We start from the raw sequence: 17,986 nt of genomic DNA on the forward strand, positions 1-17,986 counted from the left end.
TGCTTGGGGCGGGGATGGGATGAGAGAGGCGGGGTCAGGATGCTGAGGCCCCCGCTGATTGGCTGCCATGAGCGTGAGGAGTGGGACGGGAGCTCGCTGCCAGCTGTGAGGGGAGCCGCGAGAAGCGCCAGCAAAAGTACAAAAAGGAACGAAAACGCAATGCCTAACACCTCAAACGCTCACAGAAGGTGAACTCATCAAGTGGAGGAGCCTTCATCTGCACAAGTAAGATTGATCTTTCTTGCAATATTTGAGGCTTGAGGTCACTTTGTATGTCTCACTATTACTCGAAAAGTAATTGCACAAGTTCTTCTAGCATGATATTTTGTTGATCTGTTAATTCTAATAGTCTTGCTGGAAATTGAAGCCCACGAAACTTAAATTCCTAGTGACACCTGGTCAAACTGGACTCCTTGCAGTCCACTTATGTCACTTATTATCATTTAATGGACAACGCACTGAACTTTGTATTTTGAAACGCAACTGTTATACAAATTTATTTACTTATAAATTCAATGTAAAACAGTTTACACACAACACCTCAGATTTGTTGCTGTCACCTATAGTGATCATTTGAAATAGGCTTGCTTAAAAGTGTCATATGACTATATTTGATATAAAAGCCTTACGTATCAAAAGATAATATCAAAAGATAAAATCCCTCTGCAGATCATACAAAATTCATGAATCTAAGATACAATGCTCACAGTCCATATATAGCTCCTTCCACAAGAAGATGATGAAGCCAGAGAGAGTACAAGTCTGATTTTCTGAATGTCTTCTCCAGGTTCCGCTCTCATGCATGCTCCCACTGCAATACGTTTGCCAGTTACTATGACGTCAACCCTAAAACCATCTCCTCCCCCTCGCTTAAAAGTGACGTGGAGGTCTTGTGTGCCTCCCACTTTCACTGTCTCTCCTTCCTTGAAGTCCTGAAACATTCCTCCCTGAGGGCATCAGTGTCCCTCCTGACAATTGCATGGTTGGTCATGAAATATTGAGACAGGCTAGACTTTCCACTAAACTTCAGTGGCAGAACCTCCGGGCGTCGTTGAGACAAAAGACAGGGGTGGCACTTTTTCTACAGGAGCCAACATTTGCTCTTCATTAGGCTGTCATCGACAGCGAGAGAGAAAGGATTACTTATCTCAAATGTTTCTCAAATAGGATATTCCTTGCATTCTGTTTGGCAGCCACATGTAATTTTTTTGGGATACATTGAGATCAAAATCTGGTAGTGATTCTCGTGAAACCGTTGAGGCCTGAGGAGTAGGCCACTCGTAGCCAAACATAACTTTTGCGAAACTGTTCACTCCTTCAAAGTAAAGTTCCACACACCACTAATTGCTCTCTTCTCATCCCTTTGCCCAGATCCGTTCCAGCCCTCAGTTGAACGTTTTGCATATGGAAAATAATTAATATTCAAACATCACCAAATAGTATCTAATAGATTGGAACTGCTTAAGTTGTATAAAGTGGGCTCAAAAGTTGCACAAAAATGTGAACAAACTGCCCACAAGCATAAAAACAGTCAGATTTCAGTGTGCCTTGGTAGAATGCACATTAGTAAGCATCAAAGATTGAGTTAGCTTTCGGAAATGTTATCAAATGTAAAAACAATCTTGCATTTGCTCTTTGTTTTCTCTCCCATCAGCTGCATCATGCTGCGCCGAGCAATAAGCTCTTTGGACCTCAGCCTTTTATGCATCATGTTCTGCACATGGCTGCTGTGCAATGCCCAACAGCAGTCAGGCACGCCAGCTATCCAGCTACGTCTGGTCGGCGAGAAACGGAAGAAACACGAGGGCCGACTGGAAGTTCTCTACAACGGCGAGTGGGGGACAGTCTGCGATGATGACTTCTCCATCTACGCTGCCCAGGTGGTGTGCAGAGAACTCGGCTTTGTGGACGCTGAGTCATGGTCACCCTCAGCCAAGTATGGCAAGGGACACGGTAAGCAAAATCCCCGCCGATCCTTTCACGTGCACTTGATTTAATATTTTCCAATCCAAAGGCCGGAGGAGGCCACTCAGGAGCCAAGAGCCAGCATGTCGTTGGTTAGGCTTGCATATTTTGTCTTCTTTGTCTCATCAGCGAAGCAAAGCGATTGAGACACGGCAATCAGTACTGACCATGCGTGTGTGTGTGTGTGCATGTGGTTTAGGGTGTGGCAAAAAAAGAAAAAACAAACTGATGACATTCCTACCTCTGAATGTGAGCTGGCAGCCATGCTTAAATGTTGAAATAACATGCTTGAAGTGATACACCTGATACATGCAAAATACTTTGAGTTAAACAAACAATCGCAGTTGCGTATGACGTACTTGCTTACACGTTTGCTCTGTTGAGGCCTAACTTTTTGGAATCTATCAAGCTTTGTGTATCAAGATGGAAGCCAAATGTTTTGATCATTGTCATATGCTTGAGAATAATCTTTAAATGATAGCGGCTGTTTATTGTGATGTTTCTCTTAATGGTGGCCATTTTGAGTAGTAACTAGAAATCGAACGTGTTTATCCAGTATAGTAGTCTGATTAAAGTTACTGTTCAAAGACTTAATGCGTTCCTATTTTTATGTTCACCTGGATTCTCAAAGTCTTTTGAAAGTAACTTGTAATCTAACTTTGGTCGTTAAGAAAGTAATCAGTAAAGAAATTAGGTGGGTGGATGAAAATAGGTAGCGAGGTGTGTATGGAAACACCCTGCAAGCTGTTTGTATCAGTTTGCATGGAAACAATTGAGCTGTTGTTTGTGGAAACACAAGGCCATAAAAGTAATTAAGGGGATTTTTCCATCTCCTATCATTATGAGTAATGCATCACGGACCAAAAGAGAAGGAAAACAGATGCTTTTAAATAGATTAAGTAAAGAAAGTAGACAACCAGTAGTCGTGAGCGAGTGTTATTATTTTCCCATGTCGACTTGTTTACATGCTTTTTAGCTGCCAACAATAAGACATTTGCAACCTCAATGTATAAAACAAATGGAGATGACTTTGGAGAAGCCATTTAAGGTCGTAACTTGCTTAAGCTGCTACGGCACACAGTCTGATTGTTATTCAGGTGATTTTGGAAACATTGCGCACGGTGCAACTTAGAATGGCAATAAAAAGCAAACTGCTCTCTAAATTCAATCCCCCGTAAGACTTGCAAAAAGAATTTAAGAGTAATATCACAACCGGCAGGGCTGACACTGACTGACGCCAAACTGGGAAACAGACATGTTTTGAGACAATACAAAAATGTTCCAGGTGACAGACTGTCTTACATGGAGTCACGTTTTTGGTATGATCGGGATGTTTCACGACATCCTGTTGTTGTCAGAATGACCAGCGGTCTGGTGGTTTGCTTGCTTAGAATGGTTTAGTTGATTCAGATGAATCAGCTGCCCAACATAAGCCATCCCTTAACTCGGCTCCGTTTATTCTGCAAGTATTGGCAGGTGACCAAACATCCCGAGTCAGTCAACTATTTGGTGTATAGGTGTAAAAACAGGGTCACCTTTTGGAAGCCCCATCTAATCACTTCTTTGCTTGTGTGCCTTGCAGGCCGAATCTGGCTCGACAATGTGGATTGCAACGGGAGGGAGAAAAGTCTCGCCGAGTGTCACTCCAACGGCTTTGGTGTGAGCGACTGCAAACATTCCGAAGATGTCGGGGTGGTGTGCTCCCAGCAGCGCATTCCGGGCTTCAAGTTTATGCGGAATCAGGTCAACGGCGAACAGGTAGGATGCATAATGTCATGCATTGTTTCCAGACATTGTTCTGTAGGGAAACTTGGGATGGGATTTCTGGTTTCTACCGCTTTTGATGAACTGGTCAGGACATACAACCAGATTCTCTCTTGAGTTAGAATAGTAAATGTAATGTCTGTGCTGTGAGAAAACATTGAGTCATCTTGCACGTGCAGGTCTGATTTTCTGCCTAAGTCAAGTAATGACTTTGTCAGGCATGTTCCTTACCCATAATCTTCTCCTCCCACCCCCCTCTTTGGAGATACTGGAAAGGCTTCCCACCCTGTGAGGAGGGGAAGCTCATCACGTCTGGCTGCTGTCAACACCTTCATACCAGATGGAAAGTCAATGTAGGCGTGATAGAAGACAGGGAGGAAATGTCTGAAAGGCCTCTGACGCAGGGGGTTCCCATGTGAGCCAGACTAACGAGGATGAAGCAACACAGTTTGTCATGGCACTCGCAACAGAATAGATGGAACATGAAATGCTTGTCTAGAACAGGAGCTACAGCTGTTCACCTCAAAGAAGCAAATCTGTGTGTATTCAGTTGGGACATTTTTTAAGGCTTACTAATGCTTCTAATTACTTTTTTTTTTTTTACAGAAGGGGTATTTATACAGCAGCCTCTGGTTCCTTATTTGTTGTTTGTTTACAATTCCAGGGGTGTTGCTGCCGTTAAGTCCCACACCCTGTAAATATTTCCTCAGCCTGGGTGAGGCCTTTCAAGTGGCAGGAGAAAGGAATGGCCCGAGTGTGGCTGCACCTCTTTGAGCGTGTGCCGCAGCACCGGCCAGTCATGTTCCTTCAGCGTGTTTACTCACCGCATGAATTGGCGTTTTGTGCTCAGTCGGGAAAGTGGACACGACGTGTGTACGTTAAAGTTAAAACAGCGGTCAATGCAAATAGGGAGAAATGCAGTCACTCCGTCAGGTGCATATTTGAGTGCAAGACTTGTTCGGAGAAAATTGTAATGCTTTGTTCTGATTGATACTGAAAGTTGAAAGCTGGGTTCTTCTCTAATTGGGGTAGGTAAAATATTAGATCTTGCCGCCACAGCAGATCTAACTGTATCTTCCTCTGTATGGGTTTGTGGGTTTCAATCTACCCAAGTGAGGAAATATGATGCTGAAGATGGATGGATGGATGATGTAGCATGTGGGTATCATTTCCACGGCCGCAAACGTGAGGGGTATAATTTCCAAAGTTTTACATGCACTTATACTACATCATATTTTGAAAGGACCACATTACCACATTAAGCATCTTCTTTCTTAAATGGAAACAGACAACATGAGTTAGTTACAGTTTTTATTAGCACCACCATTTCAACTTCTTCAAATCAGGAGGATCTTTGTGACCTCAGTGGACAGAGGCCATACTTTCTTCCTCTGCAAAGTCTGGTATTCCCGAGGTGCGGAATCACAGCCAATGACTTTGACATGCACCACGAACAATGTACTTATTAGCTAGTTCTACACAGTTTAGTTTCTCCAGATGTTGGAGATGAGAACAGATGGGGTCTTTGAGGAGAACTTCGAGAAAGAAGGAAACAAGGTCATGTTTGCTTGTCCAAGTGGTACTCTTGGCACAGCTCTACTATTAATCACGTCATTGTCATCCTCCAAATCCTAGAAATGTGAAACTGAACGGACAGTTCTTATTTATTTACTTTGCTTTCCAGAAAGTTGGCTTCATGTATCGCCCCTTGCTTGCCAATAACTAATTTTAACTGTCTTATTATAGTGTTCCTCTTGAAGTAGAAAAAAATATATATTTTCCAGATTGGCTCAAATTCCGATGAGCTCATCCTTCGATAAGATGGAGTCTACTTGAGAGAAATAAACATCCAAAGTGGTTTGCTGGTTTCCACCACATTGTGTTTGATCCAACCAAACACGGGCCACTGAAAATAATAGTATTAAAAGCCCAGTGTTAAAGAGGTTAAAGGTTGCACGCCTGCATAAGCTGCAATGGTGTCCGCTGCCAAGAATTCTCCGTCCTCGCATTCTCTGCCATTAAAAAAAACAAACAAATGATGAAATCTGAGTCAAAGCCGAACAAGTCCGATGAGTGTGCAAAGCTTGTAAGGAGGAAGCTACTCAAGGGAATAAAATGTTATTTCTAGCCAAGTTTCTTATGGATTGATATATAGACAGAATCAGCACATGTTCAACAGATGTTTCCCGTGGTGGCCGGCCCAAACTATTAGGCAACCCAAAGTCGGGTTTTCTGTCATGCATACCTACACTCGATGGTTAGTTGAAGCACTAATAACCTAAAAGGTGTTTATGAACCATACTAAGAAATATTATTATCATGCAGTAAACATAAAACAGTCAAGTTAAACACGAGCCATAATTGTTGGTTATAAATGCCCTGGACTGAATTGGGCACAAAAAGGAGACAAATCCTTGAAAAAGAGTAATACTGCAATAAATTGTATATGCAGGCGCTCCAGAAGACGTCATAGTTTGGCCTAAACATTTCAAGTAAAATGTATTGGCCATTGAACTGAGTTATATCATCTGCTCAGTGTCTTTTTACACTGCTGTTATGCAAGTGATATGGCAGAACACACACACACACACACACACACACACACACACACACACACACACACACGGACAAGCACACACACACTCGTTGTAGTTATAAAAGCCTTCTCAGAGAGATTTTTCAGCTACACTGTACCAGAGAATGATGGTGATTTGCATTGACCATATTTAAGCAAGGTGGGATAGTGAGTAAGTGAGGGGAGGTGTTTGTGTGTGTTTGGAGGGGTGGGGGGGTCGGTGATGGGATCTCACGTGCATAAAAACGTGAGGTTTGGTCTGGCGGTTGAAAAAAAGTGGAGGAACCGAAGAGTAGTGGAAGTATTGGTGAGACGCTGTCTCATGTTCGCACATGTACTCGGTGGGCAGCGGGGGGTCAGTGCGGAGCAGTTAAAATAACAAGTCTGCGCTACAGTTTGGAAAAATTTCAGTAATGGCTTCATAGAGCAACACAAGCTGGCTGGCACGAGAAAAAAAATGCACGTGGCCAAAGTAAACTGGGAATGTATTTGAGGAGAAAATATATATTTTTGGAATGAATGATTCACGGGTTGTAGTCGGCGAATTACAAAGATGACTATTGATACTGATGAGAGCATCATCATGTTGCTATTTTTTTTTTGACTCCTTCCTAAATTTCTTGATGGAATGAAATGGAATAATGACTTAACATCTTCGATTAGAATACGAATACGATAGAATACGACAGCTAATCACAAACCTGTGGATGTGCACGACATAAGTTTGACTCATTTTGTTTTTTTCATTGCTGAATAATTTAGTATTATTCAGGACAACTGAAAACTCCAAAGACATAAATTAGCAGGTGATGAGTTGTGTAAAGTGATATCAGCGCCATAACTTTTCTGTCCACCAAATCATCTTTGATCTCGTTTGCATTTGGCTTTATATGGATGAGAGGAAAACCCATACGTAATCCTATTTTGGATTCAGAGAGGCATGAATGTGAATGCTTTTCTCTCAGCATTCATAGAGTGAGTAGTGAACATAAGCAGTGTGAAGATTTGAGCTTCTTCCAAACAGGATTAGGCTGAGTTTATGTCTGCTGGTCTGCTCTCTATTTTTTTTTGTGAGGCGGAGTCTGAACTGGACCCAGCCATGGCTATCTGTCTTGCTGGCTTCCTCTCTCTACATTTGTGCTTCAACCAATTTCCTTCCTCCTGAGCCAAAAGTAACACCGGAAGCACCCGTCTGAACCTCAAATGCATTTTGGCCAAGGATTTAGCCCTCACACCTAACGCACGTTTCAAACCTTTGATGATTAAACACAATGACTTCTTCATTCGTATCCATCAAAACCAGATTACCCTTATCAATCATTGTGGAGATTTGAAGCCATGACCCCAAATAACGAAGGGCAGAAAATAAGTTTGACAAAAAGTGGATGTGGTACCAAAGGTATCATAATTCTGATCTTATTATGAAGCTCAGAATAATAGCTTCATTATTCCACATGAAGGTCATTCCTCTTGATGATCAGTAACTCTCATCCCTAAGACTACAGTAGTGAGGAGTGAAAACTTATCTGTGCTTACGTCTTCACCTTTTTGTCCAGACTTGGAATATGGAAAACCTCACGTCATGCCACGTTCAGCAGGAAACCCCTGATGACAGACCGGCTTCTCCCATTCAAACCGCAGCAGTCAGGAGGGTCGAGGTCACGGTCTGACTTAATTGACCCCCTCCTACTCCCTGTCCGCTAAGAGTTAGCAGAACATTCCTAGAGGCTGACGCCATCTCAGGAAACCACCGTGTGGGCAAACGTTTTAGACTTCTGGGACACGTGCCTGGATGTTGGAGGTTCGCTTAAGCTAAAGTGGATCATGTTTAGTAAGATCAGCATTTCGGATGAGCGAAAAAACTGAAGCCCCAATTTGTCTCCGATAGGTCAACCACATGCAGACACCCCACTGCAACCCTCAAGGCTCAAAGAAAGAAACGGCAGGGTGATTAGATTGTTTTTTTTTTCCCCAATAGGGTCACAAGTCAAAGGTTACAGCCACCCAAAAGGTTAAGGTTACAGGTCCGAGGGGATTATGAAGAGGCCAATGATATCTCGGGGGTCCGCAAAACAAATAATTCTTCAAAAAACATTGATTTCGATTTAGGATATGTTGTCAATGAGGGATGGGGTGAAGCATTTGAATTGCAACACTAATATCTGTGATTCGTTTTGTTCAGCAGGGTTCACCGGTGAGTGTGGAGGATGTGCGAATAAGGGCCACGTATTCTCACCGAAAAAGGATCATCATCACCGAGGGCTTCTTGGAGGTGAAAGACGGAGGAAAGTGGAAGCAGATCTGCAACGTGGACTGGACGGAGATGAACAGCAGGGTCATCTGCGGCATGTACGGCTTCCCTGCCGACAAGCGCTACAACAACAAGCCCTACAAGTACGTCTTCACGAGCCAAGATGAAAATATCGAGAACATCATCTTATTGGGCCTCAAATGTTGTCGCATGGAAATGCTGCACCCTAACAAATTGGTTTGATTATGTTGCATTTGGGGTTTTTTTGTTTTGGTTTTTTCCTTTTTTCTCCTGGGACAGTGGCCACTTAATTTGAACAGCTCTGTTGAGATGCAGCAGACTCGAATCTGGAGAGGCTTGACACAAAGCCCCAAACATATTCTAGCAGATGCGTGGGGAAAGCTTGCGCAATTCCCTGTGAAAAAGAATCTGGCTCTTTTTGTTGAGAATGATTGTGACCAATCTGTCTGACAAATGCTGGCAGTGTTGTCAACTGACTCACAAGCAATTTACGATTTCCTGACAGACGTCGAATTATTTGAGATGTTCCAAAGAAAGTTAAAAGTGACTATGACATAATTCTTCTAGGTTTTTTTTTTTTTTTTTTTTACACAGCCTGAAATATAAATGGTTATTCATGGTTAAATGAATTTAATAATGCGAGTGATCATAAATTAAACATGCATGCAATTTGTAATGATATAACCTCGTCACAATTTTCTAAAACTTCCACTATGCTAAGCTGAATTTGAGCTGAGCCAACGTCAGAAATTCAACACTATTTTTCAGGGAGGGAAAACAAAGGAGCAAATCCATCTACGACAAATTATATGATTTATTTGTGTTTTCCTCTCTCAGATTATTGGCGAAGCGGCGCAAGAAGAACTACTGGGGCTTCTCTGTCAACTGCACTGGCAACGAGGCCAACCTGTCTGATTGTAAACTGGGCAGGGAAATCGAGCTGAAGGGCAACAACACCTGTGAGCAAGGCATGCCTGTCGTGGTCAGCTGCGTTCCTGGACGTTCCTTTGCTCCCAGCCTCAGCACGGGCTACAGGAAGGCATACAGAATGGAGGTAAACTTCAAATGGAAAATTTCAGGCTCTGAGCCCCAATTGAAAATGTTCCATTCTCATAGCAACCCCTGGTGAGACTGAAAGGTGGAGCCATGATAGGAGAGGGTCGCGTGGAGGTGTTGAAGAACGGCGAGTGGGGCACGGTGTGTGAGGACAACTGGAACATCCAAGCTGCCACCGTGGTTTGTCGGGAGCTGGGCTTCGGCAGTGCCAAAGAGGCCTTGATTGGCGCTAGCATGGGACAAGGTACACTTCTTTTTTTTTTTTTTTTGCAGAGGAAGAAAAAAAGGGCCAATATGGGCCAATTCTAGTGAAGTCCAGCTGTTAAAATGAAACTTGTGGACAAAACCTTCAAATCTCCCTCCACCTGCTGTCTTCATGAAATCGCAGTCTAGACCTGAAGTCAGCATAAGAGACCAAGAAACGACAATAGATGATTGTGTTCCAGAACCTGATTCTGTGAAACGTAATATACTACTGCAAAGGAATCCCATTTGCTAAAGCAGTTAGACATCCACATGTTCTCCCAGTGAATGGAGGAGTAGATGAGAGTACAAAATGTTCCAGCAAAGAAAAGCAGCTGTTGTGAGATCCTGAGGAAGAACAACAAACTCAGGAGTTGTGCTCTGGCTCCAAAAGGGAACCCCACACAGATACAGAATAGATGATGATATTTGTTTGGGGGAATGAGGAACTCAAAAACTTCTTCATCTTTGCAGATCTTTCAAATTTAGTCCACAACAAAAAATTTATAATAATTTCAAAAGTCAACCTTAAAATTTTAAAAGACTAATAATCTCTTGTAATAATATCGGACAAGCCAGCTAGACACCTCTCACGCATGTCTGTTGGTCCACAAGCTAAAAATAACAGGATAAGCAAAAATTTTTTATCCTCCTGAGTGGTTTCATTTGTTAGAGGGTGTCTGAAAGCACACATTGAAGACATTTACATGATACGGTAGCTTTAGTGTCAAACTAAATCCTTTAAAATCTCAATAAAATGTAATCAGGCGACAGGAAGACAGGCTGGAGGAAATTTAATGAGTGAGTAGTGTACTTTGAGTTTCAGCGTTCTACTCCTTGTTGATTTATTTCCTCTAGTGGCGAGTACATTTCTGGCCGAGCGCACATCACCAAGGACATTCCTCTCAGTCACATGGGAAGAAAGCCAGCATGCTGGGAGTACTCGCACACATTGTGGAATACGTGCTTCACTGGAATTCCACTTTTCTACTAGAGAATAAGAATGTCTTTTGCAATAAGACATTTTTCTCACAACTGAGTTACCAAAAAGTTGAACATCAACAGTTAGTCAAGCGATGATAATACAGAATTTTGTGTCAACTAAAGATCAAGTTTCTTCTTTCCATTAATACGGTTCCAATTTGAATTGCGGATAGTCCTCATTCTGAATTTAAAAGGATGTTCTTCCCGTGGTTTCTTTTCCAGGCATCGGGCCCGTGCACATGAACGAGGTGGAGTGTTCTGGCTTTGAGAAATCTTTGACGGAGTGTCGCTTCAATCGGGATGCTCTGGGCTGCAGCCACGAGGAAGACGTCGCGGTCAAGTGCAACGTTCCTGCCATGGGCTTTCGGAACAGAGTAAGCGGCTTGACCTTTGACATCAATATCTTGTACGTCCACTTGCAACCTGTGGACACGTGGGTCTGTTTGTCCTCACCACAGCTACGGTTGTCCGGTGGACGTAATCCGTACGAAGGCCGTGTGGAGGTTCTCGCGGAAAGGAACGGCTCTCTGGTGTGGGGGGCAGTGTGCAGTGAGAGCTGGGGGACCATGGAGGCCATGGTGGTGTGCAGACAGCTGGGCTTAGGATATGCCAGTCACGCCTTCCAGGTAACGCTGACTTCCATTTTCGACAAGCCCTCATTTAGTTTGCACGCAATGGCTGCATGTTTCCTTGAACTTGACTGTTTAATTTTGCTGAGCAACAGCAACCTCTACTGGTGCAAATGATCATAACTGCAGCCATATTTCAACCTACCTTTGCACTGCTGCATGGCTGAAGCATTAAATAAGCTAATTATGAGGTAGTTTGAAACCCTCATTGGAAACCCCAACCATAGTTTTAAAACCTAGTTTGAAACCCTAACCATGTTTTAAAACCCTAGTCGGAAACCCTAACCCTAGTTTGAAACCCTAATTAGCGATCCTAAAACTCGCCGGAAACCCTAGTCGGAAACCCTAACCCTAGTTTGAAAGGCTAGTTAGGAACCCTAATCTTAGAAATCCTAAAAGTAATTTGAAACCCTCATTGGAAACCCTAACACTAGTTTTAAAACCTAGTTTGAAACCCTAACCTTGGTTTAAAACCCTAGTCGGAAACCCTAACCCTAGTTTGAAACCCTAACCTTGGTTTAAAACCCTAGTTGGAAACCCTAATTAGCTCATCGAAAAACTCATTGGAAACCCTATTCGGAAACCCTAATCCTAGTTTGAAAGCATAGTTAGGAACCCTAATCTTAGAAACCCAAAAAGTAGTTTGAAACCCTCATTGGAAACCCTAACCCTATTTCGTTGGAAACCCTAGTCGGAAACCCTAGTCGGAAACCCTGACCCTAGTTTGAAAGGCTAGTTAGAAACCCTAATCTTAGAAACCCTAAAAGTAGTTTGAAACCCTCATTGGAAACCCTAAACCTAGTTTTAAAACCTAGTTTGAAACCCTAACCTTGGTTTAAAACCCTAATCGGAAACCCTAACCCTAGTTTGAAACCCTAATTAGCAATCCTAAAACTCGTTGGAAACCCTAGTCGGAAACCCTAACCCTAGTTTGAAAGCCTAGTTAGGAACCCTAATCTTAGAAACCCTAAAAGTAGTTTGAAACCCTCATTGGAAACCCTAACCCTAGTTTTAAAACCTAGTTTGGACCACTGCTATACAGCATGCCTGTGCTGTTTCTTAACTCACGTGTAAAATGAGATTTCTTTTCCATCAGACCTTCTACGCCATAAATCCTCCACATCAGTCATGTTGGAAAATTTGACTTGTTAATGACGCTTTCCATGTGGTCGTGGAAAGTCAGCATTTTGGGGACGACAGATCACCCCTTGCCGCGTCTCGTCTACTTTTTGATGAGCTTCGCCTCATGGCAAATCATTTATCAGTGAGATGTTGGGTAAAGCTTAAAATATTTCCACACGAGCTGGGGGGGGGGGGTGAGTCAGGCTTTGCGTCACATGTTACAATTTACAAATATTTAAACATCTTTGCAAAAAAACCAAGCCACAACAGAAGCTTCTTGTGTCAATTTATAGATGATGGCTGTTTTCTGTGCTTCTGTTTTGGCAGGAAACTTGGTACTGGCAAGGCGATGGTACGGCTGATCAAGTGCTGATGAGTGGAGTGAGATGTTCAGGCACTGAGATGGCTCTGGATCAGTGCCTGCATCACGGGAAACACATTCAATGTCCGAAAGGAGGCGGACGTTTTGCTGCTGGGGTATCCTGTATTGAGAGTAAGGAGAGCATGAAGAATAATTAACAATAATTAAACCTGGCTAAATCCCGACGGCGTGTCCTCTCCAGCGGCTCCTGACCTGGTCCTAAACGCCCAGGAAGTTGAGCACACGGCTTACCTGGAGGACAGACCGATGTACGCCCTGCAGTGTGCCCAGGAGGAGAAGTGTCTGTCCAGCAGTGCCGACAAGGCCGACCACAACTCTTATCGCCGCCTGCTGCGTTTCTCCTCGCAGATCCACAACAATGGCCAGTCGGACTTCAGGCCGCTGGCAGGCCATCAATCGTGGACTTGGCATGAATGCCACAAGTAAGGCCAGAACTGAACGACATGTTGAGGGGATGTCTAATTGACAGGTCCTTTGATACACTTTGTTCCTGTCTCCATCCAGACATTTCCACAGCATGGAGGTGTTCACCCACTATGACTTGATGAATGTTAATGGAACTAAAGTGGCAGAGGGTCACAAAGCCAGCTTCTGTCTGGAGGACACGCAGTGTGCAGAAGGTACATCCATTTGTTGTTTTAGCCTTCAAACATTTTCTTGAGAAGAATTTGTTCAATGAGCCCAAACTTGTCTCAACATAAGAGAAACGTTTGAGCCCTTTATTTTTATCTATCGATACATCGCCATAACGAACGACTTGATCAACACTGATCTAAACGCTGACAGGCATTGAGAAGAAATATGAATGCGCCAACTTCGGAGCTCAGGGCATCACGGTGGGCTGCTCGGATACCTACAGGCATGATATCGACTGCCAGTGGATCGACATTACAGACGTCCCACCCGGTGACTACATCCTGCAGGTAATATAGAAATATCATCTCGATGACAAAGCGGTCAGATGATGATGATGATGATGACCCCGAACGTGACAAATGACGTTGCACGATACTGCAGGTTGTGATCAATCCAAACTACGAGGTTGCGGAATCCGACTACACCAACAACATAATGAAGTGCCGCAGTCGCTACGACGGAAATCGTATCTGGATGTACAACTGTCAAATAGGTGAGCTCACGATGAAGACAAGGAAACCAACACTTTTTCCAGCCAGAACATTCATTTATTTGAAAACTGAATAACACTGTACGAGAGTGAATGAAAAATATTTTTAAGAGTACAGATGATAATTCCACAAATTTTACAGAGTGAGCAATTACTTCATCAATGGCGTCTATTTCTGGATTCACAGGTGGCTCGCGGAGTTCGGAAAGCATTGAAACATTTCCCGGGCTGCTGACCAATCAGCTTTCGCACAGGTAGACGGATGGACGGACAGATGAACGGCCATTCGGGAAGTGCAGGGGGAGTGAGTGTTTCACAACCACTAAAAGAGAGAAAGGAGGCTGGAGTTAAGGACGTGGGACAAATGGACAGACACTAAGCAGTTCACAGAGAAACAAAATGTGTTGTAAAGATGTCAATGTTTATAAAATCCTGGTTTGCTGCTGATAAGCTGACAATGTGGTAAAAAGCAGCCATATTTGTTTTAAACTGACTGTGAGAAAAACGTTCCATCGATTCGCCACAAGCAGTACAGCTTTTATTTTGTGGTGTATTTGTAGAAATGTACTTTTTTTTTCAAAATGTGTGGTGCTTTTTAATCACTACGTCAGGGAACATTGCAGCCAAATATTTTTTGTAAATGAAATGTGCCAACAATTACCTTCGCACGGTCAGCACAAGAAATCCTCACCTCCATTTTATCCAGGAAAAACATTTGTTGCTCACATTGCTTCTAATTGATGGTTTGAATTGATGTTCTTCATGAATAGCAATCAAAGTAGCAAAAGGTCAAAGTTCAACATAATGCTAGTTGATTTTCTTTGGGGACTTTTAATGCGACACATTTGAAAGTATTTGTGTCTTCTGCCACGGAGGCTGAATTCCAAATACTTGACTTCACCTTTGCAAATGTTTTATTTATTCACTTTTTTGCTTTTCAGTTTCCACATACTGTCCCTGATCTGTTTCATCCCCTCAACCTCCGTTAAATTATTGCTATCAGGGACCGTGGCAAAGCCTCAAATGTGTCTGTGTGAAAATGCCTTTTTTTGTTGTCATTTTGTAAATGTGTCATTTTGTGCTACCTGCCAGATTTGACATTCTCAATCGTAAAGGTAGACGGTGAAAGGCACAACTGTATTTCTGTGATTAAATGCTAAACCAGCCCAGAACGTTCAGCAGTCAATGTTTGTTTTTTTTCTATGCTTACTCCTCTGAAAAGTGCCTTGTACAAAATAAGAAACTCCACAACAATGACATAAAAAACCCTGTAAATGGTAAAAAAAAAAAACCCTCAATGTCACAATATTCACTGTGCTTCGATATCATCAATAATGAGCCGTTGCTTAAAATGTCATTTTGTTCAGCACGTCACAGAGCTTCAGTCTTCTATTCAATCAAAATTTCTTTTTATAAATAATCAATAAAATGTTTATGGTTTTATGGCTAAGCATTCAAACATTAGTTCTAATTTTCAAATATTTTTTCTAATTCACATTAGTTTGTTACCTTGAATTGCCCACACTTTAAGCTTTTAGATGCACTGCCCCCGCCCTCGCCCACGTCCTCGGTCTTGTCTATTCAGGCCCAGAGCTCGGGCTACCATCCGCCGAGCAACAGCGCTGTCTGTCTTCGGTCGTTCCTTCACCGGCTCGATGAACTCTGCGCAATGCAATCGGCAGTTTATTCAATCATTCTACATCCAGAGAACATGCCGGACCAGAGTTGCCCAGAGAAAGCGAATTTTAAAACATTTGAACAAAACTAATGTATCTGATAAACTTCATAAATAAGACAAGGAATTTAGGAGAAATTAAATTCTACCTGCTCGTTTAAAGGCCTTGCCTTTGGCCATTTTACTGCCTTCGGCGAGTGTTCGAACCTTCAGCGAGGGGTTGCAGATGGAGAGGGCATGCACTGCTGTATCACACATACAGAATATATTTTTTACAAATTTTATTTCAAAGCTAGCATTGAGCCAGAATTCAATTTCCAATATAGCATTATCTTAACAGACTGTTTAGGATCTCACCTGCCATTTGAGTGGCAAAAACACCCAAGGCGTGTGTGTCGTCCACCCATGTAATCTTCATCCCACCATCACTGATAGAAAGAGAAAAATACAGCTTTTAATTAGCCCGCCTTTACACATCCAGACCAAACAGGTGAGGGATGCCCCACCTGTACTCAGCGAAGGCATCTAAGAGATCATCTGTTTTGAAGATAGCAGGGAAGTCATAGATCTCGATAACGTGGCCAAAGTCCTTAGGGGTGATGGGAAAATCCTCGAAGGCGGAGTAGTCATTGCATACATGCCGCACGGTAAACGTCACAGCTTCTTGCAGGTGTGTCTTGATCTGTAGAAGGAGGCGAGGGGTGTGAAAAATCACATTAGCTGAGGAAGGTCATCAAAAGCATTAGACATGGTCCCACCTCTTCACTAAGGTCACATTTGGCAGGTTTGTCCTCAATGTCCTCAAGACTCATTTTACTCAGGCAGGAAAGTGTGACGTCATCCTCATGAGCACTCAAGTTCACTTTCCCTTTCGTTAATGTTTTGTCCACAAGGACGCCATCTGCTGCAAATGGAACGGACTCTTCTTTTGATACAAGTGACGATTTTCCCTCCGATGATGAGGAGGAGTTCGATAGACTGGTGAGGGAAGCTAAAGTTGGTGACTCCTGGACTCCTTGAGAGACTTGTGAGTTTTGACTCTGGAGATTCTGCCGAGCAGATCTCGGCGTGTAAAGCGCCTTGTCTGGCCTTCTGGGTGCTTTGATTCGAGTTGAGGTGGAAGATTGTCTTTTTGGACTTTTAACAGGCTCTTCATACAGACCGGAGCTGCTCTCGCCATCATCGTCTTCTTCCTGTGCCTCACCTCTACAAAATATATTTTCTTACATATATTGGGGGGGGAAAAAGCAAATCCGCTAAAGGCCAAAGTGATCTGCAATGTCTAACAATGTCATAGCAGCTCATTGATCTCCTGTGACTTGTGTGTTATACCTGAGCTCTGAGGGGCAAACCACCACCTGACGACACCAGCTCTCCCCCACAGAGAAGGTGGTGAGCTCCGGTAGATCTTCAACGGTTTTATGAATCAGGTAACGTAGCCTGCTGGATAGAGGTGGGAACAGGAGCACACTAGAGGAGTAGACGAAGATTTGAATCAGTTGACAATCCAAACGCAGAGGTCAGACGATCATCACGAAACGTTTGACAAGAAGAAACTAAAAACAGTTTGCAGTCATTATTAGTGATATTAATCAGTATACATGAGTAATTGTCATACAGCACATGTATGTCATAATACACAGCTAGCTGTAATAAGCCATTACCTTTTGGGGCTACTCTTCTGGTATGTTTCCAGCTCATCCAAGACCTGGTGCACAAATGCGTTTTCTTCCTTTGGGAGATAAACTCCATCATAGCAGGCGAACGCCAGTGTGAGCATCAAAAGAGACAACTAAACGCAAATGACTGAGTTGAGAGCGTGCGAAGCTACCAAGCGGAGTAGCTAACGCTAAGCTACAGTGGCGTTAAACGTAACCCTCGAACAATTAAGTTATGTCAACACGTGATTAATTTTAAAAGTTAGAGCAAATGATTGAGTCGCAGACTTAACCTCCATGATATTCACCAGTTATTCCGGTGTTACATGTCAAATTGTTATTTTACTCTCCGTCTCGAGTTACGACTCTTATGGTAAGGTGAGTTGCGCAGTTTTGTGTTTCGCGACTGCAGATTCGTCACAAGCGACTTGGAACTTTCCTGATTGCAAAACTGTTCAAATTCTCAATAAAAACACTGAACAAAACGTCTCGTTTGTACTTCCGACTGGCTGCAAAAAATAGCAAACATTAAAAA

General features: G+C 42.9%; 2 protein-coding genes across 4 annotated transcripts; one reads left to right on the forward strand and one right to left on the reverse strand.

Annotated features, from left to right (window-relative positions):
* Window positions 1-152: 152 nt before the first annotated feature.
* Window positions 153-15,282, forward strand: LOC147048970 (lysyl oxidase homolog 2A-like). 3 transcript variants are annotated; one of them, XM_085924200.1, is made up of 14 exons: window positions 153-225; window positions 1,655-1,953; window positions 3,548-3,723; window positions 8,487-8,698; window positions 9,414-9,630; window positions 9,693-9,876; window positions 11,082-11,233; window positions 11,318-11,485; window positions 12,938-13,103; window positions 13,174-13,414; window positions 13,497-13,612; window positions 13,779-13,915; window positions 14,010-14,121; window positions 14,306-15,282. In XM_085924200.1, the coding sequence occupies exons 2-14, from the start codon at window positions 1,662-1,664 to the stop codon at window positions 14,374-14,376; spliced, it is 2,244 nt and encodes a 747-aa protein (XP_085780326.1). In that variant the 5' UTR covers window positions 153-225; window positions 1,655-1,661; the 3' UTR covers window positions 14,377-15,282. The 3 variants fall into 3 exon arrangements, with proteins under 3 accessions (XP_085780326.1, XP_085780327.1, XP_085780325.1); XM_085924201.1 differs by having other exon boundaries at window positions 8,490-8,698; XM_085924199.1 differs by having other exon boundaries at window positions 8,490-8,698; window positions 11,082-11,485.
* On the reverse strand, window positions 14,166-17,859 carry r3hcc1 (R3H domain and coiled-coil containing 1). Its single transcript, XM_085924202.1, has 8 exons — window positions 17,458-17,859; window positions 17,126-17,263; window positions 16,552-16,999; window positions 16,300-16,475; window positions 16,151-16,221; window positions 15,943-16,038; window positions 15,628-15,780; window positions 14,166-14,440 (listed from the first exon to the last, which is right to left on the reverse strand). Exons 1-7 carry the CDS (start codon window positions 17,571-17,573, stop codon window positions 15,653-15,655), a joined length of 1,173 nt encoding a protein of 390 aa, XP_085780328.1. The 5' UTR covers window positions 17,574-17,859; the 3' UTR covers window positions 14,166-14,440; window positions 15,628-15,652.
* Window positions 17,860-17,986: the final 127 nt, after the last annotated feature.

The sequence above is a fragment of the Syngnathus leptorhynchus genome, chromosome 11 (genome assembly GCF_054491065.1).
Source record: "Syngnathus leptorhynchus isolate UIUO chromosome 11, UIUO_Slep, whole genome shotgun sequence".
Classification (NCBI taxonomy): Eukaryota; Metazoa; Chordata; class Actinopteri; order Syngnathiformes; family Syngnathidae; genus Syngnathus; species Syngnathus leptorhynchus.

Coding starts and splice junctions, on each gene's coding strand:
- LOC147048970 (XM_085924199.1), top strand. CDS start 1,662: ATGCTGCGCCGAGCAATAAGCTCTTTGGACCTCAGCCTTTTATGCATC. Junction 1,954..3,547: donor CAAGTATGGCAAGGGACACG/GTAAGCAAAATC, acceptor TGTGCCTTGCAG/GCCGAATCTGGCTCGACAAT. Junction 9,631..9,692: donor GGAAGGCATACAGAATGGAG/GTAAACTTCAAA, acceptor CCATTCTCATAG/CAACCCCTGGTGAGACTGAA.
- r3hcc1 (XM_085924202.1), bottom strand. CDS start 17,573: ATGCTCACACTGGCGTTCGCCTGCTATGATGGAGTTTATCTCCCAAAG. Junction 17,000..17,125: donor GTTTGCCCCTCAGAGCTCAG/GTATAACACACA, acceptor TATATTTTGTAG/AGGTGAGGCACAGGAAGAAG. Junction 16,476..16,551: donor AATGTGACCTTAGTGAAGAG/GTGGGACCATGT, acceptor CTCCTTCTACAG/ATCAAGACACACCTGCAAGA.